Source organism: Tympanuchus pallidicinctus, unplaced genomic scaffold (genome assembly GCF_026119805.1).
Source record: "Tympanuchus pallidicinctus isolate F22 unplaced genomic scaffold, pur_lepc_1.0 scaffold5, whole genome shotgun sequence".
Lineage (NCBI taxonomy): Eukaryota > Metazoa > Chordata > Aves > Galliformes > Phasianidae > Tympanuchus > Tympanuchus pallidicinctus.
This window is the reverse complement of record NW_026294769.1, coordinates 23,598,298-23,622,976: the sequence shown is the minus strand read 5'-3', so window position 1 is coordinate 23,622,976 and position 24,679 is coordinate 23,598,298. Positions and strand designations below refer to the sequence as shown.

Sequence of the window (24,679 nt, the reverse complement as noted above, 5' to 3'; positions counted from 1 at the left end):
TCAGGCATTTTTATCCTATTTGTACTAAATACAAAATGAAAGTATGAGGAATTCTAGTAAGGCCAATGTGGCTATCTGTGGATTTTTTAGGGTAAAATCTGTGTAAATCTATAAACCTAATACTGAAATCGTAGATCTCACTATCTCCAAACAATAAGGGCACTCTCTCTTTGCTGCTTGGATCAAATAATTAATATGCACAATATTATATGTATATATATATAAAAAAAAACACACTCAAAATTGCAACTTGAGAGCTGAACACAAGTATTAGAATCATCAATACAGTGGTAGGTTTAGGTTGGACATCAGGAAAAATGTCTTTACAGAAGGGACTGTTAAGCACTGGAATAGACTCCCTAGGAAGGTGACTGAGTCACCATCCTTGAAGGTGTTTAAAAACCATTTGGATGTGGTGCTCAGGGACATGATTTAGCAGAGAGTTGCTAGAATTAGGGTAGTATGGTTAGGTTAATGTTGGACTTCATGATCTTTAAGGTCTTTTCCAACCTGAGCAAGAAGGAAAACATTGATTGAAAATCTGTAAAGTAAGCAACTAATAGAAGAGAAATAAATAAAAAACTTTTTCCAGACAGAATGTTTTGATTATATTTGATTGTTTGATGACGCTTAGATCCAAAACTACTTCTGAGTAGCTATATATGTAAGAGCATAGAAATCGTCTGAAATATCTTTGTATTGACTGTAGACTATTTGCAAAAAACACAGTGGGAGATTAATTTTGAAGTTTTATTTGAGTCTAATAGAATGATACAGGATCATTTTCAGAAGAAATGAATCAACATTAGAACATTTTTCTATCCTATTATCCAATGTTATACACAAAGTTTTATAACCATCAGCTTAGAAATTTAAAGATCCATGATAGTGTTATGGTAAAATTGATTACTTCTGATAATATTGTATTCCATAATAAAAAAAAAATAAAAATAGCTCTATGCTGGTATAACAGTCATATTTAAACTCTTAAAGATAAATACTTATGCTTTGATAATATTTTGTTATAAGTACAGTAATATTACATGGTGGACTACAGTATTTATGTTGAATATTGATTCTAACTTGAATTAATTTCTTTTTTTTTTTCCTATCTTATTTGCTAAAAATAAGTATTAGTTTTATGTATTTCCCAATAGCTCCATTATAGATATTAGTATGCTGGTGTTGTAACAGGTGTTTATTTTTATGTTTACAAGAAAGAAGATTTATTTTAGTTTTATCATCTAACAAACAATAAATAGATTATTAAGTACTTCTGACAATTGTATTCTACTTTGTCACACAAGTGTTTTTATATAATGAAGCATTATACAAATATGAATATTTAACTTTGTTTTATGAATATATTCAACAGTGAGAGCAAAAGTCAACTTTGGAAATAGTTTAAAGCTTGTGGATGACAGAATATTTACAATAACAATTTATGGCTTATATTCCTTCTTCTGTACTTGCAAGACCCAGGCAGCCTTAGTTTACTTTTTTTTTTTTTTTTTTTTTTTTTTTTTTCAAATGGAGAATGCCCATCCTCTCAAATAATGATAGGCCTGGTATGATTTTTCAGAAAATCACCACATCCAAGATTTTGATCTTTATTTTTGTGCTTGAATGTGGTATGACCTCCTTTTTAAAAACTGAGTTGATTTTGGTCGCTGAGAACTTATGGAAAAATAAAAACAAGTGATCAAACAATAACTAATCTCTAGTACTCCTTTGGGAAGCATACATGCCTGCAAGCTGTTTAAAGTGAGGTCCCCAGCCTACAAGGTAGTCATAATTTTGATCCGCATCTGACATATTTGAGCCTAAGGAGCTGAGAGATCCTGCTAAAGAGCCAGTGCCCTCAAATGCGTATGTTTGAAGTGAGTCATATGGAGGAGCACTAGGGTCTGTGTCGGCTTCTTCAAGCTTTTCTGAAATGAATTGCCTGAAAATAGCACTATCAGGACCAACCTGCAGAGACTGTCTGTAGAGACTGTGGATTTCTGTGGTGATTTTCTTTCGAGGTTTGTGTGTTCTCAAGACAGTGCGTGTCCTCAGTGCTGAAATGTCAAAAGCTTCTGTGTCCTCCTCACCACCTCCTTCATCATCATACCTGACAATGTTCTCTCTGAATTCTTCCACTTTCTCTGGAAAGAGAGTCTTCTTCCTCTGCTGTCTTATTCCTATAATCGCCAAAAAGAACACTGACAAGACAAACAAACAAAACAAAACAAAAAGAAAGTGAGGAAAAATATAAACAAAGCCAGAGACTTTGAATGTGCCTGGAAAGCCTTTAAAAATAATAATGTTTCTTAATATCACTGCAATTGCAAAGTGAAACTATCTTATCAAATTTATAGAACTGTGATTGTTACAGATTTTATGGTTTTGAACTGAGTATAGTATGTAGTGGAAAAACTGCTATAGAGGGACTTATAAAATGGGTGAATGAAATGGAGCAATTCTTTGAGTAGATGAGAGTTGGAAGCAGTAATGGAAACAGATTATGTTTTCTGAAACTGCTTTGTTTTATCACATAATATATCAATTTTATATTCAAAATTTAAAGTTTTTAATCTCTCTTTCACATTAGAGACCCAGGAAGAACAGATGAAAAATGAGGCAAAGAGCTAAATATCCTCCTCAATTGGCCAAAAATAATTCAGTTCCATAGATCATGCAGGGTGTGGCTCAATTTTTTATACAACATTGATTTAGAAATTTGAGGACTATAACTAAATTTTGTGTAATGCTGTAGCAGTGGAGGCTTATGAAGAAGAACAGTTCCAATTTTAACATATGAGAATCTTTTTCTTTTTTTAAATATATTTTAAAGATTTTTTTTAAAATCTTACACCATTTCATTTTGAGCTGAACAATTCAGTTTAAATATTCTATAACATTCAGAGAGATTAATGTTTCCCTGCAGAAAGGATCTGTATGTCGCTGGTGGACAACAGGTTGGCCATGAGCCAGCAGTGTGCCCTTGTGGCCAAGAAGGCCAATGATATCTTGGGGTGTATTAAAAAGAATATAGCCAGCAGATTGAGGGAGGTGATTCATTACCCATCTGCCTCTCCCTAGTGAGGCCACATTTGAAGTGCTGTGTCCATGTTTGGGCTCCCCAGTACAAGAAAGTCAGGGAGCTACTGGAAAGAGTCCAGCTGAGAGCAACAGATCTGATTTGGGGCCTGAAAGTATCTCCGTTATGAAGAAAGGCTGTGAGACTTGGAGCTGTTCAGCCTGGAGAAGGAAGACTAAGAGGAGATCTTATAAACTCTTATAAATATCTAAAGGATGGATGTTAGGTGCTCTAACTGTAAGTTATGACTCAGGATATACATGATATAACTGCCAATCATGACGGGGTTTTACCTCCCTTAAGGGATATGAAGCATCTTATTTCCCCTCATACTGCTTCATGAGGTCTTGAAATGCTAGCATAAAACTTGGAAGCACTGGAAACATAAACTTTTATAATGTTATTATAATTATATATAATTATAATTATTAAATTATATTTATAAAAAGAAACAACTATGTAGTACTCCTAGTTCTCAAAGTCCTTTGCATAGTGAACAGTTACAACAGTAAATATCATAATATCAACTAAAGTAAAAAATGAATAAAATTTAATGCTCAGCTGTAGGTTGCAAATTGTTCAATTTTGAATTGTCCTAAGTATACATGAGAGGGTTTAATTCATTACTTAACTAATGGATATTAACTTCTGTCTAATTTTTTTTAATCTATATTCTTACTTAAACTTTTATGATATTCATAGCCCCAGTAGACAGCAATTGTTTTCTTCTGAGAGAGATCTGTCTGCAAGTGACCAAGATGGCCTTGGTAAAGAAGTGGCAGTGACTACTTTGCGTGGTCCTCAACTCTGTAAATGCATAGCAAGTGACCAGGTTCAGATATCCTGCAACAAGCCTCAAAATACACTTTGGCCCATTTGTAAGTTTGCACAGACTATAAGGTAAGTACTTCAGTCAAGGGAGCCTGCATTCTAATTTTCAGCTCAGTCAAGGTGACTCTGGAAGTGCAGGGAAGTCTAGAAACAGCCAATCCCTACTATATATTCCTGTTTTCTCTTTTGAAAACCAGGAGTGAGAAGTGGGGGATCTACTGTATTCTGAACCTTGCTATGGAGTCAAGAATTGACTCATTTCTGGCAAGATTACTTCCATTTAGATATAACAATAACAAAGTACTCTTTCATTGTTTTAATCACCCGATCTACTCAAATTGTTCAGAGAGAGAAGTAATGTTTTTTAATTTTTTATTTTTTTAGAACTGTGGTTTTTCTCCATTTTCCTGCATGTTATATAATCCTGAGTCCAAAGACATATAAACTCCTTATTCATAACTCATAAGCATGCTGCTGCAGTGCAATACATGCTGCTGTAGGACTATGTTGTGGGTACATTCTAGGAGAAATTTCAGTGAGTTCTCATCCAGAGATTCAGTTGAAAGATCAAAAGTAAAATAACAGGAAATAATTGGATCTAAATTCTATGCCTTGTGCTAAGGTAAAGAAGGCCATAAGCTTGTGGATAGAATGCAGAATATGGGTGACGTTCACTTGTTCAATGTAATTTTTCCCTAATCTAACATTAAAATAATTCCAATATCTGTCTGGAACTTCTTATTTTCTTGTGTTGATACTACAACAAATCAAAATACTATATCAGAATGGTTGCCAGACATCATTTTCAATCCTGTTTTCTTATGCTTAGTGATAACATGCTTTATATGCTGTTAATCTTAGATTAGCTGAGGTCATACTGTATAATGAGGGTAGATAAGTGTTCTTTACATCCTTATGAAGTTTCATGTGAAAAGCAAACAACAAAAGAAAAATCGGGTTTATTTACAATTGTTTTATATTTTTTTCACTGATATGAAAGTCTATAAATGTTAATACTGTATTTGCTCTCACTAACAAATACATTGAGATGTTTATCTCTGAAAATTTGTTTCATAAGTCAGTGAGACTTCTGCTCTTATTCCTTTTTTCTAGATATTCTATTTGAGATGTCAGATAGTTTGTTGCAGTTTACGTGCTCGTTTTGTTTATGATTATATTTTTTTCTATTTCTTAGAAGTTTCTGAAAAACGGGTTATGCTAAGTTTTTACAATTTAAAATGATGATTTGATACCAGTGAAATCTGTTTTCACCTTCATTTTCTGATGTTGGGTTTGTTTCTTTGTAGAGTTGCACTATTGGTTGAAAAATTGTTTCCCTAAGATTTGGTTATTTGGTGATATTTTGGGGTATGGTATTTCCTGTGATATTTTATTATAAAGCATAACATGGATATGCCATGTTATTCCACAAGTAACAGAAGATGAAGTTGGAGCTGAAAGTCCTTCCCTGTGGCTTTATTCTCATCAGCTTGATTGATAAAACAAACCTACCCAGCTTAATCACCTTTCTTTCTTTCATTCCTGGCCTCAAACTACAAAATCTTAACCATAACTCAGGCATAGATTTGGGAGAGATAGTTAGCCTTTGGTGAATAATGTCTACAATGGGCCTGCTGTTATAGTATGTCAGTGTCAAGTCACTCATCAAACACTTCAGGGATATTGTGTCCAATTCCCTTTTTTTGAAAAAGAGAAAATGTAGTTGAGATAATTGCATGCTTTCCAGGGAAAAAAAAAAGCTGTTTCCCTGAGTACCGTGACTACACTGTGTCTTGCAGGGCTGAAAATGCCAGACTAGACTGTGCAGACTGTTTTGTGAGTGTCATTTGCTGACTATGCATAATTGAGGCTTCACAAGCACATCTCCTATTTGTTTAAGGTGCCTCCTTTTCACATCCACACTTTGCAAGTAGTAGAGGATAATTTTATGTCTCTTGAGAGGGAAAAAACATCCAACATCTGAATAAAATGTTATCTGAAAATGCCGTTATTACAGAATTGCAGAAAAGCTGAGTTTGGAAGATTATTTCTGGAGGTCAGGTGGCCCAACTCCTTCTCAAGCATGGCCACCCAAAGCCATGTCCAGGCAGCTTCTGGCAATCTCCAAGGAGACCCCCCAAACCCCCAACAACCTCTCTGGATAACTTTTGTTAGTGTCAGACACCTGCATAGCACATAAGTTCTCCCCAGTGTACAGAGGGAATCTCCTATGCTCCAGTTTGTACCCATTGCCTCTTGTCCTGGCACAGTGTATCACTGAAAAGAGCCTGGCTCCATCTTCTTTACACCTTTCCTTCAATTACTTTTAACACGTTGATAAGATTTCCCCTAAGCGTCCTCCTTCCTACGCTGAGCAGTCTGGACAGAGGAACATCCTGCTTGTTTCTAGAGAGAAACAAGCTTTCTCTGAGAGAATTTTCTTTAATTAAATTACACTTATCTTAGCTATGTATTTGGCATAACTAAGGAAGAATGAGCATTTCTCTACCAAAGGTATCTTTTACTAACCTATCTCCTTTCATAACTGTGTCAGCTTTACCTGGGCTCAGTACAGACTTTGCCTTTCCAGATCTTTATTCATGTCAGTGCTGGAGAAATAAATAGAATCATGGATCAACTAAAGCCAACTTTTATAGCATTGTGTTAGGAATCAAATTTTATGGAAAACTGGAAAAAATAGCATTGCTTTAGAAAGCAGAAAAGAAACAAAAGATCTACATTATTATGTTTTTTTCCTCAATAAGACAGTATTTCTATTTTTCCCCAGTCTAGGAATCACTTTTGCCACATAATCTGAACTACTGTAGAAGAAAACACAACCATATATCTTACTCATACTTACCCAGGAGTATTAGTAGGCAAGCCAAAACAGCAACCAAAGCTTCTGTGCTGAGGCCTATGGAATACAGGAAAGCTCCATAACGACAGTATAAGGTGTTCACTTCAGTATCACAGTCACAGACAGTGACAGTGAGTGTATTTGTGCTTGTAAGTGGTGGAGATCCATTATCCAGAATTATGATTGGCAAGAAGAAATAAAACTGCTCTTGTCTACTGAAGCCACTTACTGCTGTGAAAATTCCAGCTGTGTTATCTAGAAGACAAATTATACGTGATATACATTTCGCATTTTGCAACAATAAAAATGCAGTGGAATCCAACCTATTTAAAAACAATGCTAAATATGATAGATGTTAAGAAAGTAAGTCCAGTTATGGACACGTGTCCTTTGCTTGTGTGAACTGTGAATAATGCATTTATTTTGTCATATATTTTCCAGTTTCACTAATAAAATTTGTTTTTAAAGCTGTATTTATAATGTTCAAAGCTAAAAAACATCCCACTGCTCTGGCCAATCAGCTGATTCTTACAATGATGCTGTGTATATAGTCCAGCAGCTTGCAGATGAAATATAGAAATTTACCTATGAAAGGTCTCCAAAAGTGTGCCTGACAGCACACAGAGAGAGCATGTGGAAACTGAAAGAACAGAAAGCGAAGAAGTCCACTAATATAATATTTTATTTCTTTCCCTAATTCAAAACTTGATCTAGCTGAGCTCTTATTATCTAAATGAAGGAAAAGCTGCTAGAGGCTCTCACCTTGCTTGTATGTAACTATAAGCATTCAGAAATCAGTTCTGTATAAAGCCCAATAAGCAGATTAAGTTCAGCTTCTGCTGCATATCAACGAACTTGAATCTGAAACTTAGCTTGGAAAACAAAATAACCTTAACTAAATCTGTGTAAAATGGAAAAAAGAAAAAAGTAAAAAAAAAAAAATCTGACGTGAATATTTATATAATGGCAGGGAGAATTACTACTTATGTGCATATGTGTAGAAAGAAAAAAAAAGCACAAGTTTTTGCAATTATCTCTACAAAATATTTATGCTAGCAATCTATTGAAGTTCTTTCATGTTTCTAAGTCAAATTTTAGGGAGATAAAATGTTCCAGATCTGTTGATTTTCTCTTGCTTCTCCCTGGACCTCTTCCAGATCACCTAGATACTCGTGTGAAATTCTGTAGAAAGATAAAGATTGTGGATTGAAAATATGATGATTGAAAAGATTTTTTTTCCCTCACCAATAGCCACTGGATGCACTGTCTTGTGCAATGCTTTGCTATGATTTTGGGCAGAATGAGAAAAGGTGGGAATTTCTTATTCTTCTTATAGAATTTGACCTTTATTTAGGAAGTTATCTCCTCCTGGCACTGAGTGAGACATTAATGAAGATGGAAGGTGAAAAGCACATTAAAACATTTAATTTAACTTTGGAGATAATGAGAAAAGCAGTTTGCCATTTAACGTGGTCTAAACATTCCGGAGCTTATTTCCATTGATTTAGTCACCTAGCCAGAACACTAGGATACACTTGTGTGATGGCATCAGTAATGAAGGAATGTAGATTAAACTTTTAGGAAAACAGATCACATTTCTATTTATCATAGAATCCTAGAATGACTTAGTTTGGAAGGGACCTTAAAGATCCTGATGTGGGCTGATTTACCACCCACTAAATCAGGCTGTCCAGGGCCCCATAAAACCTGGCCTTCAAGACCTCCAGGGATGGGGCATTCACAACTTCTCTGGGCAGCTTCTCCCAGTGCCTGACCACCTTCCCCCTTTTCCTATCACTATTTAAAGGCTGTTTAAAAAGTCAATTTTCCTCCTATTTATAAGCTCCCCTCAAGTACTAGAAAGCTGAATTGAGGTCTCCATAGAGACTTCTCCTCCCTTCTTGCTGATGTGGTGAAATAACAGATTTGTACTAACAGCAGTTTCTTCCTGGCAGTCTTGTTGCATAGATAAGTAGTAATGGGATGTAACAACTTTCTTGTTAAAATTGTCTCTTGGATTAGGAGTATAAACTGAAAGGAATAACTATATTTTTCATCTAAGATTTTTTACTTTCCTTGACATGAAATCATCTTTTGCTGCTTAGTTACAATGACATTTTCATTTTAAGTGAATAATTTTCCAATTGCTAATGTGAGGGAGGTGATGTCCATGCATCTTCATTAGAGTTTTTAATGACACTACCTCGATTATCTTTGACAATAAAACGCGAGTTGTTTGTGGCCTCCTGAGCCAATGAGAAGTAAAATTGGTGACTTTCTGCTGAGTCATCTTTGTCCACTGCACTGATGCTCTGAATTAGCTGGAAAGAGATAAGCACAATTGTTTAATAATTAAAGTGTCTAACGTGCCTTTAAAATTGTAAAAGAGCATATCAGATATAATGTTAAACGGTTAATGCTAGAAATTAGATTTGCAACTCCATATTAAGTACACGTTATTTGTTCACAAATATCCAGCTCCCATACGCAAAAAGTCAATTCAAGACTGGTCTTCTGCAAATATTTTACTTTGTGTTCTTTTTTCCATCAGTTTGGGAGAGATGGACTTTAAAATCTTCAGAAAATATAAGATTTCCCAGATCAAAAGACAAGGGGCAAATTAGATTTCCATAAATGAAAAGAAGCAGAAAAGAATCATACACTTGAATGAATTCCTCTATACAAAATATATTCCTTTGAGCCCACAAACACATTGACCTGATATATTGTAGCAGCAGCAAGGGAGATGTTTACAAATTCATGTGCTGAATTGTTGATTATGAATATTATAACAGACTGATTATGGATTTTATTTGCCTATTTCTGGTCAGGAATATAAAATTGCCTTCATTTACAAACGTGTCATGACCAAATGAAATCAAAACCTATAGAGTTCATTATATTTTATCTCTGTAAATAAGTAAAAACCTTATATTTAATGAATTCTAAATGTTTCTGCTAATAATAAAAATGTGGGGTTTTTTTTGTTTGTTTGTTTGTTTGTTTCTTTATTTTTACCAGTAAATATTTAGTTTACTGGGCATCCACATACAGTAGTGAAAATAATCACTGATATCATTGATTATAAGGAAATCTAGCTGATGAAAAGCCAAAAAAAACCCAATATCTAATTTGAATTTAGTTTTATTAGTCATCTCATGCCTTACAGATATTTCTATCTAATAGTCTTGCACTTTCAACTTTCCCCAAACCAGAAATCACACAAATGCTACAAGCACTACTTTAAAAGCAAAGACAACAGTAAGTCAGCAGAAGCGACTACAACCTTCCACCTGTGCCTTTGAAGACTCCTTCCTGACTAAGATTTCTTTTAATGAAAGAGTTAGGAATTCAATATTTGTTTTCCTTTAAAGCAAGCTAATTTGAAATCCATAAAATAGTGTAAAGAGTGGTGTATACCCCCAGAAGCTTTGTATTCTTCATATTCTTCCCCTCTTATATGCAAAATGTAATTCAAACCTGTAATTTCAAAATATTTTATTGCTAATAATGAGAGTAGTGATTACACCTGGTGACAGTGTACAAAGGCTATAGCTTAGAGTAAAGGCCAATCAGAATACACTGTGCTTACATAGATTTATCATGTTTTTACATTGTAAGAAATATCAGTGAGGGCATTGCCCCAACATTAATCACATACCCGTAGAACTCAAGTAAAGATTTTCTTTCTTTCCTTCTGTATCAAATGAGTAGTTTTCATTTTTACTCTAACTGATGACTAATTTATTAAAGGTAAAGCAGTAAGTAAATTAATGCTTTTTTTCTTGTCTCTAGTTTAAAAAGCTCTGCATACGTAATTAGTAACAAAAATTACTAAGTAAGCTGCAACACTGAAGTCATTTCATATGTAATCTCCAAATAATATGAACTCAGAATTGCCAGGATTAATATGTATTAGAGAAGCATTAATTCAGTTTGTATCCAGTGCAGCTTGTCTTCATCTAAGTTCTGTTTCCTGCATAACAGAAATGCTATGGGGTTTAACCCAACATCCACAAAATATAGGCCTATTTTGAATGCTTAGCTTGCTTACTCAAGATGCGAGTTGTCTCATAGTTTACTTCAAATTTTTGTCCCACAAATTAAAAGTTAAATAACTAATGCCTTCAGAATTGAGCTTTCTGGGAAATATTTTTACTGTGATGTCTCTGGAATAGTTTTGGCTCATTTTACATCCTAATTGTTTTTATAGTTTCTTGCTTTTAGAATTCAACCCTTTGTCGCGATTGCAAATATCTAAGAAGAAGAAAATAAAGGGTTCTGGTCATCTTCTGCCAAGTTTACAAGAAGCTATAAATTCAAAGAGAATCCCAGTTTTTAGATACCTTACTAATACTGTTATATTGATTTGACACTAGTTGTAGCTGCAGTTGGGTGGAAAACTATTCTTCATAGCTACTTTCAGGCTCAAGTTATTTTGAGACTAATATATTTAATGCTGGTAGGGCAGATAAAGTGTGTTTTTTGTTTGTTTGTTTTCTTGGTTTTTTTTTTTTTTTTTTTTTTTGTTTTGGTTTTTTTTCCCTTCAATGAAAGAAAGAAAAAAAACATGTTGTGATCAATATATAACTGACTTATGGGTTGTGAGATATTACAAATAGTGAAAAATACATTCAAAATATCTGATAAGTATGATGAGTGGATTTAGAATGTTGCCAAAATAAGACTATATTTTTTGCACTCATTTCTATTGTAAAATTTCAGAAGACTGTCTCTCAGTCATAAAAAACAACAAAATCTTTTTATATATATATTTTTCAGAGAATAAACCAAAGTTGTCTGTAACTCTTGCAAAATTCCTTTACAAAGACAGGAAGGTTCACCAGTAAGTAAAGTTTATTTGAATCTTACAGGAAAAAAAAGGAAGTATTTTTCTCAGTTTTTAGGTATTTTATACTGCCTCTAGGACTGGCTGTTTAGAACATGACTAATTATTTATTTGTGATTCATTATATATTCTTTATTATAGCAATGTATACTCTAGGACTACATATTATGTCACTCTTTTATTGTGTATCAGGAAGGACTCAAGAAAAAGTCATTAAAATAAAATTTAACTTTTGACACTATCTTTCGTTCTTCAGTGCTTTTCTTTTCTCAAAGCTTTGTAAGTTGGGAGAGGCAAATCTATTACAACGTATCTCATGAAAGCAGACACAAGTCAGCTGTGAGAAATTAGAATTCTGGAGGTATCCAGAATATCTCTCAGCATATCCTTTCCAGCTAAAAAGAATGAGAAAGCTACTTTAAAAATTGAAATGAGATAGAATATCAATACAAGCTTTGACCTCAGGTCATACTCTCTAAGCAGATTCCTGGAGTCTTTGTAGATGATTGCAGAAGTTTGTCTAAACAAAGACATGTGAAGTACTGATTAAGCTCCTCCCTTGCTTAAACTGACTCTTCTGAAGTTGTATTATTCAAAGAACAACCACTGCAACTTACAAAATCACTTTATAACCTCTAGGCTTCTAGCTGATGAAAAGGAATAAATATTCTAATACGGGTGCAATAGAATTAAAATCAAAAGAGAAAAAATAGCTGATGTGTCTCTTATATGTCTATCAGTTCAGTTGTAAGTTGTAAACATTAAGGATAATAACAGTCTCTAAGTGGTTATTATGCATATCAGTAGCAACTTTGTGTTGTTGCTCCTAAAATAATTTGCTAATGAGAAGTCAATTTAACTAGCTCTTTGAATGGTCTCCACATGTCAAACTAAAGCCATCTGAGACTCTCACAAACTGTTATCGATGAAAAAAAAAGGGGGAAGGGAGTAATAAAACGAAAAAGTAATTCAGAGCACCTTTTTGTTTGTACATTGAAATGGAAGATCTTTTTCATCCTTCATTCAAACTTTATAATGTTAAACAAACTTTATAATGTTAAACTTTATAATGTTAAACATAACTATTTTTTTTTACTTTTTAATTAAAAAATGCTTTTTAAGAGAAATCACTAGTGGGCTAATATACAGATGTTATTTATTAAAAAACAACTGTGGAGTAATAAAAGCCTTGGAAGATAAACAATCTGAGCTTTTTTATGTTGTAGACAAGTGCAGAAATAGATGACAAAGACAAATTTTATAGGTTTCCATGTTTTATTAATTGATACTGAGTTATTTAATTTCAAGCATTAACTATTGATTTAAGAAATCTATATTGGTTTACTTCTATATATGATATAAATATATATTCATATGATTTTTTGTCAAAAATTAAGACTGTTTTCTATGTATTGGGAAACTTTTTAGAATTATCAGTATTATTTTGTTTCAATTAAGGGGGGAAAATACATATCAGACTTCTGAAATTGGTATTTCACATTATACACATATCAACAGAACTGATTTTGAAATTAGACAAAATCCATCCTATGCTTGCAATACTGCAGTAGTAAATAATAGAAAAAACATTAATATCTCCAATTAAATTTTCATAATAATGAGAAAAATGTCTGCTAACTCATTCACACTTACCTGACCTGGTACTGCATTTTCACAAACAAATGTTTCATAATATTTAGGAAATTCTGGTGCATGGTCATTTACATCAAGAACTTGGATATATACATTTGCTTCTGAAATTTTTTCAGGATTTCCTAATGATTAAAAAAGGCAGAAATTCAATGTTATGTATTAACTACTATACATTTTGAGGTAATGTAACATTAGATAACTTTTTTACATCTGATGGAGAAGAAAGTAGCCACTGAGACCTACAGACACATTACATACTAAACTGTTTTTATTTATTTTGTTCAAACTTAACCTGTAAAATGATTTAGCATGTTCTTTTGAAGTTAGAACAAAAAATATAATCTTAATTGCTAAAACAGAACAGAAAGTGCTGAGATATTTCTTTTTGTTTTAATAGAGTTCTATCTACAAAAAGGTGTTGGGTTTTGTTTGTTGTTGTTGTTGTTGTTGTTTTGTTTTAACTATCCAATACATCATGTTAAAATACAATAATATATATTGAAATATGTAAGGATATTTCTCATAAAAGTTTAGATTTTCACTCTTCCATTTACTGAGTTGGAAATGGAATTCAGTGTAAAAATAAAATCTGATTTGGAGAAATTAGATGAGGTTTAGTTCATGCAGAATGGCTTGATGTACTAATAAAGGATGTTGTAGTGACTGGTCACAAGCTTTTAAGAAAATGAATTACATTTTCTTGCTACCGTTACTTACATGATGCTCTTTTACCAGACTTCACTCCTGTCATGGTGTTTCAAGATTTTTACCTTTTTAGTGAAAACCATACCAAAAACTTAAATACTTGCAAAATATTTCTGCCACTGTCAGCCATATATATGACTTCCAGTGGACACTGATACTTAATCCTAGTAAATAGGATACTATTTACCTAGTAAATAGTAAAGCAAGAAATTTGACTACTTCGAAGCATATACTTGTAAAGAAGTCAGAGTTTACCTACTCACAGGTAGACTTAATAGACAGAGATTACAATTTTGTTCTGAGTATTATTTGCACAACAGATTTAATTCTCAGGCATTTGGTACTTCTGAAAACTGTACTGCCTCTGTTACATGGGTTACTTTGCTACTGCAACTTTAGATAAGAAAAAACTGTATCAGTATATCTTCCTCCCCTATGAAAAGGAAATTAAAATTTGTCTGTATAAGGCACTTCTATTCCTGCACTTAGTGCATTTATACAAAGTTACATTGCTGTAACTATCTTAGATGAGGAAAAAACACACTATAAAATTGTGTATTAGGTCTAAACAAACTATGCAATACAAATGTTCATAAGAGTCACCTAACTCTGGTTTCAGCTGGGCTAGAGTTAATTTTATTTAGCCGGTATGGCGCTGTGTCTTGGATTTAGGAAGAAAATATTGATAACACACTAATGTTTTAGTTATTTCAGAACAATACATACACTAAGTCAGGGATTTTCCTGCTTCTCATACTTCCTTGCTAGTGATAGAGCCAGAGGAGCTGAGAAGGGATGGAACCATTACAGAAGACTCATAACCTGTTTAGCCTAACTTTCTTGTGTGTTTCTTAATTGTAACATCTGTATATTCATTGATGACACAACTGGTCATACTCAACCTTGACAAAGAACAGCTGAAGAGTCAAATTAGGTGTGCCACCCTTTATGTCAACGACCAGCAGGAGTGCATGGAGATCAGTATCGGGAGGGATAAGGACCTGACAGAATTTGTGGGTTGAGATTAACTCGAGAGAAAGGACAGGTAACATTGTAGTGAGGGTCTGGTACAGGCCACCTGATCAGGAAGGATAAGTGGATGAGGCCCTGTACAGATAGATAGGTCTCACATTCACAAGCCCTGGTGATCACAGGGAAATTTAACCACACCTATACCTGCTGGAGAAACAATACTGCAGAGCATACGCAATTGAGAAGGTTTCTGCAGTGCATTGATGGTAGTTTCCTTCTCCAAGTGGCTGAGGAACCAATGAGGAGAGATATTGTACTGGACCTTATTCTCACCAACAAAGAAGGGCTTGCTAGGAATGTGAAAGTAAAAGGCAACCTTGATTTCAGTGACCACGAAATGGCTGAGATCCTTAAGGCAGTGAGGAGAGTGCAAGTTCACAGCCCTGGAATCTGGGAGAACAGACAATGGCTTTTTCAAAGATCTGCTTGGTAGAGTACTTCAGGACAAAGCCCTAGATGGAAGAGAGGCTCAAGAAAGCAGGTTAATATTCAAAGATCACTTTCTCCAAGCTCAGGAGAGATGTATCTTAATAAAGAGGAAGTCAGGTGAAAGTAGGTCCAGTAGACCCGCATGAAAGAACAAAGAGATCGTGATCAAATTTAAACAAAAAAAAAGGAACATTCATAGGGTAGAAAAAAGGACAAGTAACCTGGAATGAATACAGAGATGTTTTCTGAGTAGCTAGTAATTAAATTAGGAAAACCAAAACCTAGACAGAATTGAATCTTTCCAGGAAAAAGGCAACAATAAAGACTTCTACAAATACCTCAATAACAAAAGAGAGACTAGGAGAAAATGTGAGTGCTCTCTTAAGAAAAGAGAAGATACGGTTATGCAGGACAATGAAAAAACTGAGGTACTGAATGCCCTATTTGGCTCAGTCTTTACAGCAAGACTTCTTTAGGAATCCCATATCTCAGCAGCCTGGCTGAATGGCTGGAGCTAGGAAGACATGTCCTTGGTAGAAGATTAAGTTGAGGAATACTTGAAGAAATTGGATATACACAACTCCATGATCGCTGGTGGCATGCACCCAGGAGAGCTGAGGGAGCTGGCAGCTGCGGTTGTAAGGCTACACTTGTACAAGCTGGATGAGCAGACAGTGATGTGGATCAAAAACTAGCTGAACAACCAGACGCAGATGGTTGTGGTCAGTGGCACAAAGTCTCGTTGGAGGCCTGGAACAAACAGAGGTTCTGTCCCAGTTAACATCTTCGTTAATTGTCTCAATAACATGATAGAGTGCATTCTTAGCATATTTTGCATGTGACCTGAAGCAGGAGGAAATTACTTACTAGAGTGCTATGCAGCCATCTATAGGGAACCTGACAGGCTGTAGAGTTGTGACGACAAAAAACTGCATGAAGTTCAACAAGAAGTGCAGAGTTCTGTACCTGGAGAATAACAACCCCAGGCACCAGTATACGAGTGCTACTCAACTCCAAAGCAGCTCTGCAGAAAAAGACTTGGGGGCACTGGTGAACACCAAGTCAAGCATGAGTCACAAAGAGTGTGATTAATCCAGCTCCTCTCAGTTTTGGAAATGGTAGCAAAGCCTGCTCCTGAGAAATGATATCCAACCTTGACTAAATCCCCCTGAGTTTTATTGTTTAGCATGATATCACATGGTATAGAATAATGTTTTGGTCAGTTTGGATCAACTGTCGTGGTTCTGTTCCCTCCCAGCTCCTGGCAGGCCCTCAGACTTTTCAGTGGCAGGGAGATGCAGAAATATATTGATGTATTATCAAGATTATTTTCAATCTAAATCCAAGACAGCACTATGCCAGCTACTATGAAGAAAATTGACTATATTCCTGCTGAAATCAGGACACACCTGAAATTAACAAAGAAAAAGATCTGCACATACTGAATACTCTTGGAGGAATCTATCATCTATCAGCAGATTCAGTCCTCACTTAGATGGCACTAATCATCACTCAGCTCTTAGAAAGGTCTGTTTTCTCCCCAATGTAATGCATTACTGCAGGAGGCAAGAATTTTCATGGCAACAGTATCATTCACATTAACTTAACTGTATTGTAGGATAAGGGCCATATGCAAGACATTTTCCAGTGAATAAAATCATCTTTAAAAATTCCACGAACCCTGAATATCTGTTAGCCTAAATACCTGACAATATCACAAACTGTTCTGTCTAAAACACAAGCTTGTTATTTGCAAGAATATTCATTGTAGCACCTCATGATGTGTGTTAGTATCACTGCTTCTGCCTCATTCAGAAAACCTGAAGGAATGTTCTTAAAATAGTCAAATGGGCATTAAAGAGAAAATCTTTCTGCCTTATGTGAAACTGTAGGATTTAGGTGGTTCTTACATTGCTTTTTAAATATATAATTACCTCATTGCTTGAAAAAATGTTTTGTTTTGTTTTGTTTTGTTTTTTTGATCTTACGGAATTTGTGCTGAAACTTTTGAGTCTTTTGCCAAAGTGGCAGCAAAAGCAACTAAAATAGAGAAAAACAGCTGGATGCTCAGCAGTTTCACATTGCTATTTCTCCTGTGAAATCACTAGATAATATAAGAGCAATGAAACAATGCTTGGTTTAGTTTTGAAATAAATATAAAAAGTAATGCATAGCCCTTTTAGTAATGATACTGTAGGACTTAATCTGTTTTACATAGGTCAAGATTTCATGTATAAGGCAGAGATGTGGCTTGACTGGTACTTAAAGGAAAGTTTTATGATTCTTACTGGGAGTTGGGGAGTACCTTTGGTGGCTTCATGCATACACAAAGTGGCATGGAAAGAGCCCAGATACTTAGCCCAGTTCCTAACTTGCTTGCTCCCAAAATTTATGTATTCCACGTTGGATGCCTACTGTCAAATATTTGAACAAGCACAGCACCATGCGGAATGTAGCTGTCATTCCCCTCTGTTTTCTTTCACCAACTGACCTACACATCTTTTTCATATCATCACTATTTTTGGATTGTCTTTTTTTGTTTTGGACTTTTATTTTAACCTCAGTGTATGGTAAAATGGCAAGAAAAATCATTTCCCACATTGCCATTGGAAAATAACACTGTAGTAGAAGTCTGTTTTTCATGGGAAGTGGGGAAAACACTAGAAGTTAAAGGTAATGTAATATTTGTGCTTCCTAACAGATCATTAGCTTTTTTACACTGAAAACTGATTAATAGTTCCTGCTCCATCCCTGGATGTGTTCAGGGACAGATTGGATGGGGCAGTCTGATCTGGTGAGTGGCAGCTCTGTCCACAGCAGGAAGTTGATACTACATGATTTTTCAGGTCCTTCCCAACCTAAATAATTCTGTGATTCAAATCCTTCTGAAATCATAGGAGTTCAATAACAGGCAATACTGATTTTTCTTTTATTCTTTATACAGAAAAATAGTTGTCAGAATCTCAATACCGTTAATATACATTAGATTTATTACATTACTACATTGATCTAAAGATTTTTGTCACAATCTCCAAGAGAGATCACAACTTGAAAATAAAATTATGTGAGAACAGAATATCAGATACAATAAGCTAGATCAGTGTCAAGAATGAGTTTGGTGGTCTAATTACTAAGAATCAAAATAATTTACCAATTAGTTTTGGAGCTATGAGGGGGGTGGGGGGGGAGAGGGGAAACAAAGCAGTAGCACTCCAGAGGTACAAAATAGAACTCAATACTTGCAGGGTATTAAAAAGTTTGGAATTAGTACCAGCCAGTAAAAGGAAATTTGAATTAAAAAATGATAATAATGCTGAAGCAGGTTTCTTTAGTTGCTACTTTATAATATATACATAATATATAAAATATACAAAATATTTAAAAGAAACTATAAAAAAGAAAAAATAAAAACAAAACAAAACAAAAAAAGAAACAAATGTAAAATGTAAGAAGTCTATCAACAAAATTATACGTTTTCATAGTGGAGTGAAAATTAATTATATGCTCCAAGACTGAAACCTTCAAAGAGATGCACATTCTGCAGTCATGCAGTAGTTTTGAAATGCAATGAATATTTGCAGAACTCTATAGACAAATGATTTGTCTCTTTAGGGTGAGTGTAGATAAATCTAGTATTAATTTTAGCACAGACATATAGATAAATGAAGATCGAAGTAAGCTCAAGGCAATTGCTATCACCGAGAATTTTTGTCATTCACCCCTAAACTTTTGTCATTCACCCCTAGTTTGACTGAGAAGTTGTGACAGATATTACTCTTCCAAATAATAATAATAAAAAGTTTATCAATTATCATATAACTTATTAAATCATTGCCAAGTAAATCTGATTGCTTAAGGATTTTTTGCTCTCATACATGGCTAGAATGCTTCTATTTATGCTTTGCGCTTTTACTCAGTGGAAGCTGAGTAAAAAACAAGAACACCTGATCAAACTGTACTTGATTTCTCTTGATCTGGAACCATCTTTTAGCATGAAGTAGAACAAGACTTTGCAGTAGAACAACACATTGCAGATTCCCACTGCTTAAGTTTAAGGTCCAGTAAATAAGGTCTGCTTCTGGGTACCTTTAAAATAATTTATCCCAACAGGATGAGAATAGGATGATGAAGACACAAATCTTGCAATAGAAGACAGGTCTCTAATCTCTGATCCTTGTTATCACAATAGAGGCAGAAGGTTTGAGTCCTGTACGAATGCCGGGACATCAATAGACCTACAGAGATGCTACTTCCGTAACAAAGTTGTGAAATGTATCTCAGCTGCAATTAATAGGTAGTATGGATGAAGTCTAATGTCATTTTGATTTGGCTTCAGTGGAGATACAATGTCATCCACAAAATGTCTCATGCACACAGCATATTTTATGACTATATTCAAGGAATAAAATGCTACTAGTTCGTAATATAAATCATTTCAGGTATGACCATACCAAGGTGACCTAACTTCAATGCTTTTGAATGTAGTTTTATAGACAGTGATCTTATCATCATTAAAGAAATAAAGAATAAGTATATGAAAATAATGAGGGCTCAGTTTCTCTACAATAACTTTTGTTGCTATGAAAGATCCACTTTCTCCTGCTGCTGAAGAGACATTCGTTTCTAACATTTGATTCTTTCCTTTTTTATTGTTTAGCTAAACAGAAAAATCCAGACCAAAGTCATCCTGCTGTGTTTCTATAGTGCTATTCAAGATACGATAAAAAATATGCCAGAGATCAGTTTTATCATCACCTGCTAGCCGCCTAGCTACATGAAAAGTAAGATATATTTATGTTTTAAAAGTCCCAGAGAAGCTGAAAAGGAAGATAATACCATAAATTCCCAAATACAAAATAAAGACTTCAGTGAAAATTGCTGCCAGCTCTGCTGCATTGAACTTCTACCAGTACTATTCTGACACAGATACAGTGGATGCTTCCTTCTGGGAAAAGTGCAACCAATGAATATATGTTTAAAGCAGATTTACCAATAAATATTTTTTTACTGAGATTCAGGAATAAAAAAGTGTGCTAAAAGTATTTAGAAAATCTGTCTAATCTATTGATTAGCCTCCAGTTTTGTATGTTTCTTCTCCCTAAGAAGAATGTGAAGTTATTAAATGCTATCCCAATAATCCCGTTAAATCACTTTGTAAGTCAATAGTTAGTTGTTAATTTTCTGGGGCATTGTCTCAGAGTTAGGGCAAGCAGATAACCAGAAGTGCAAATACAGGCAATTTGCATTTGACTTTCAAACAAACTGACAGGAGAACCCTATATAAAGGATGTTTCAGAGATTAAATTGGCACTTAAAGTCTAGCTGATTTAAGCCTTATCATTCAGAATTAATTTGAGCCACAAGTTTCTGACTGGCGTTAAATTAGACCCTGGCTAATTTTATACTAGTCAAAAATCTGGTGTGAAATTAACCAGGGTCTAATTTAACATAAGTACTTTCACTACAGGAGCAATTCATATGCTTCAGTCTAACTTGAAAGCATTACAGTTTCAATCCTATTACAATTTCTTTATATACATATATATGTGTGTGTGTATAATAAGGTCATCTTTTATGAAAGAGCAGAGGACTTTAGAGCTCAAATATATTCTGCTTCTATTTAACTAATCATTTTAATAATGCTCCTTCATGTAGCAAGCAATAGTAATATAAAGAAAAGGAAGCATAAGTTCTTCATTTAAAAGAAGGCATATTCAGAGGATAATTACAGTTTGCAGTACACAAAACACAGTGTTCCTTAAAATTCTTACTCACTAGTTTCTGTGGCTGTAACAGTTATGTTGTGCCAAGAAGTTTTCTCTCGGTCCAGAGGTTCAGTTGTAATGATTGTTCCATTGTGTTCATTGATGCTGAACAATCTCTTTAAATGCATGCCTTGGACAATAGAATACCTGCATTAAAATAAATTAAAAAAAAAAAAAAAAAAAAAAAAAAAAGGGAGAGATTCCCTGATACTGAAAATCCCTATCAGAAACAGGGACACATAAAGCTACTGTCAGATGAGAAAACAGAACCGTGCATATATACATATAAATGTGTGCAGCAAGAACTCAGAAATAATGAAAAATGTACACTTATAAACATTCAAAATTTACTGCTGTCAAGATCAAAGCTCTTCTTTTTATAAAACTAAATATATCTCAGATCTATATTAATATGAACTGAACCTGAATTGTATTATTCATTCTTCAGGCTCACAGCAGGAGAATGACTTTGCTGAAAAGAAACAGCGAAAGTGCCACTTGTGAAATGAATAACACTAACAGTTAAGTGGATGTATAATGGTAAATCTATTTTATCATTGTTGACATGCTCTGATGCTGAGGCAATGGGCATTATAAAGAAAGACAACTATCTATAATGAGGTGCCACCTGGGCAGGGTACAAAACCCTAAAGTAGAAGATGAATGCAAATCAGTCCACTGCTCCTGAGTTGTCACTTAAAATGCTCTGCAGGCTACTTCCATATGCAGACATGCACATGCACACATACATACCATTCAAATTGTTAAAGTCTGGTCACAAGCCAGAGATGGACTGAAAAAAGATACCAAAAGTATTGGTTCAGATGGAAAGAATATTTGCAGATATTATTCATGACATTAAAGAAGGACTATGCGTCACAACTCCAAGCAGCCAATTTCAGAGAAGAAAAATCTGATTGAAGGATTGAAAGTTCTTATCATTCCAGTTTGGAATTCACAATTGTTCCCTCTTTTTTTGCATTTCTAATTTTGCTTGATAAAATCTTTTTATCATAGAATCTTATACTTGTTTGAATTGGAAGGGATCCTTAAAGATCTAGACCAACTCCCCAGCAATGGACAGGAACACTAACAGCTAGATCAGGCTTTTCAGAGCCCCATCCAGCCTAACATTGAAAATCTCCAGGAACAGTGTTTCTACCACCTCACCGGGCAACATGTGCCAGCGCTTCACCATCCTAACTGTAAAAATATCTTCCTTATACTCAATCTAAATCTCCCCTTTTATCTCTTACTGGCACTTAAGACTCTAGCTCAGATTATGTGTCTGCATTCTGATGAGTCTCTAACATTTTAATAGTTATTTTTTAGCATGTTTGGAAAATCACTAAGAGAATAAATTAAGAAATCTCGTAACGAAACCAATTATAGCAATTTTCATTTAAGCCAAAGGCTTACCTTTTAGAAACTTCTGCTTTAGCAGCTCATAATTCAATATTATTTAAATTCTATATATATATATATTATATATATATAATTTATAAGTATATTCCTCATCCTCTGCATCCAAAGCTTGTTGGAGGTTTTCTGATACAGTTTCTCTTGGATGTTTTTTGTTTTGTTTTGTTGTTGTTATTAATCTGATTAATCACTGATAATTGTTAGAAAATCAATGTTGGATGGATTTCAGTTTTTTTTTTATAATTGATGTACTTCTTTTATTACTGCATTTTTTGTTGCATACCTTCGCTTTATTTAAAAACTAGGGTCCTGATACAACACAGCCAGTTTCCTATATTTTAAGTACCTGTCATCACTTATAATAGCAATAGTTTCAAAATTAGATTAACGGCTATATGTTAGGTGCTGTATTTTAAAGTAATTCAGCTATGCAATGCATGTTTTGCTGTACTGGGGCTACTCAGACACATCCACTTCATAGTGAGTTTCATCAAACTATTTCAGATTCAAAAGTTGCACTCTGTTTACATGTTACTGGAGATTCTGCAATATCAGGCAATATCATCTAAATGAACCATGTCTCATTTCTTTGAAGAGAAGTACTTTTTTATTATTCTAATTTAATGTAGCTTGTTTAATAAGTAGCAGTAAATTAATATGAAAACATAGCAAATAGCTTTGCATTGACGATTCTTCTGAATATGTGTATTTGATTTTGCCATTGAGAACCTAATAAGTTAATCTACATGCCATAAATTATTTTGTATGTCATTCATTTGTCCCTTAATGCTAACTTCTTTAAACCACTGAGTACAGTAATGTCAAGTAACTCAATAAGCAATTTTTAATTATAAACCCAATTTTAAAGATTAGTTACCTGTTTTCTCCCTTAAGAAACAGCATAATTTGTAAAATTAAAAGCCTGGAGGATTCTTTTTATATAATATCTCTTTGTGGTTATAGTAGCTGATGTAGGGAATTGGTAAATTTTGATCATGTTGAGGTGAGAAGATGCCAGTGGAGTTGTTCTGTGTCTTCCTCCCAGCAATGAAACCATATCTACGTATCTCCAGAATTTTGGAAAATAGACTGGAACACCTCCATTCACTTACAGGTTTGGTTGAGATACCCTGGCTCTTCTGTAATGCATGCCCTCTTCTAGGCCAGTATTTAATCTATTGCCCTATCTCAAAATACTCTTAAAATGCATGAAGCTATTTTATTTTTATTTTGGGTAGGGGTCAAGATTTAACCTAGAATAATCCTGGTTATCACAATGAAAACATGATGAACTGTAAACATGAACCAAAATAAGGAACACAAATCGCCTTGGTAGCCTTTGGAAATACTATGATTATATTTGAGTCATGTTTAGATTTTGAATTAGGTACCTGACTGGGCTGTCATCATTGTCCAGATCTCTTGCAGATACAATTCCTACCAATGAGCCACTTACAGCTCCTTCAGCAATCTCCATCACATAGCTCTCCGAAGTGAAAACTGGAGGTTCATCAGCATCTACCACACTGACTTGTACAATAGTTATGTCTTCAAATGGTCCTTCTTTCAGGAAACGGTCATCAATGTACCTGTTTACAGCTTTTACTCTAACACTATGTTTCCTCTTGCTCTCATAATCCACTCTCTGTAAAGAAAGAAAATGAGATGAAAGATATTTCTTTTTTCACATATGAGTTAAAATAGAAATCCACAAGCAGCATGAAAAGAAGTACAAAATAATGCTGCTTTTCTGGGGGAGTGTTTTAAAGGTAGATAATTCTTTTTTTTTTTTAATGTAAATAATATTTATTTTATTTTAATAATTAATAATTATTTTATTTAATTTGTATTAATTTTATTACAATTTAACTGTATAAAGCCATTGTTTGGTTCAAATGTAGGCCAGTTTTAACATTACCACTGAACAACACTGTAAATAGGTCTTTCAACAGACAAGAAAAACACCTTCTATAACATAGTTATATAATTATTTTTACTCTCAGTATGTTCTGAAATCTGAAAATGAAAGGCAAACAAGTGACAACAAAACT

The 24,679-nt window shown here is 34.2% G+C and overlaps 1 protein-coding gene across 5 annotated transcripts in view; it reads right to left on the bottom strand.

Moving 5' to 3' along the window:
* Positions 1 to 1,492: 1,492 nt before the first annotated feature.
* CDH19 (cadherin 19) overlaps positions 1,493 to 24,679 on the bottom strand; it is a 96,919-nt gene continuing 73,732 nt past the window's right edge. For all 5 annotated transcript variants that reach the window (XM_052704071.1, XM_052704070.1, XM_052704069.1 and 2 more), the window contains 6 exons: positions 24,020 to 24,273; positions 21,217 to 21,353; positions 13,276 to 13,397; positions 8,977 to 9,094; positions 6,777 to 7,028; positions 1,493 to 2,204 (listed from right to left, as the gene is read on the bottom strand). In XM_052704071.1, coding sequence (XP_052560031.1) covers positions 1,714 to 2,204; positions 6,777 to 7,028; positions 8,977 to 9,094; positions 13,276 to 13,397; positions 21,217 to 21,353; positions 24,020 to 24,273 — 1,374 coding nt within the window. In that variant the 3' untranslated portion in view covers positions 1,493 to 1,713. The remainder of the gene's footprint in view (positions 2,205 to 6,776; positions 7,029 to 8,976; positions 9,095 to 13,275; positions 13,398 to 21,216; positions 21,354 to 24,019; positions 24,274 to 24,679) is intronic.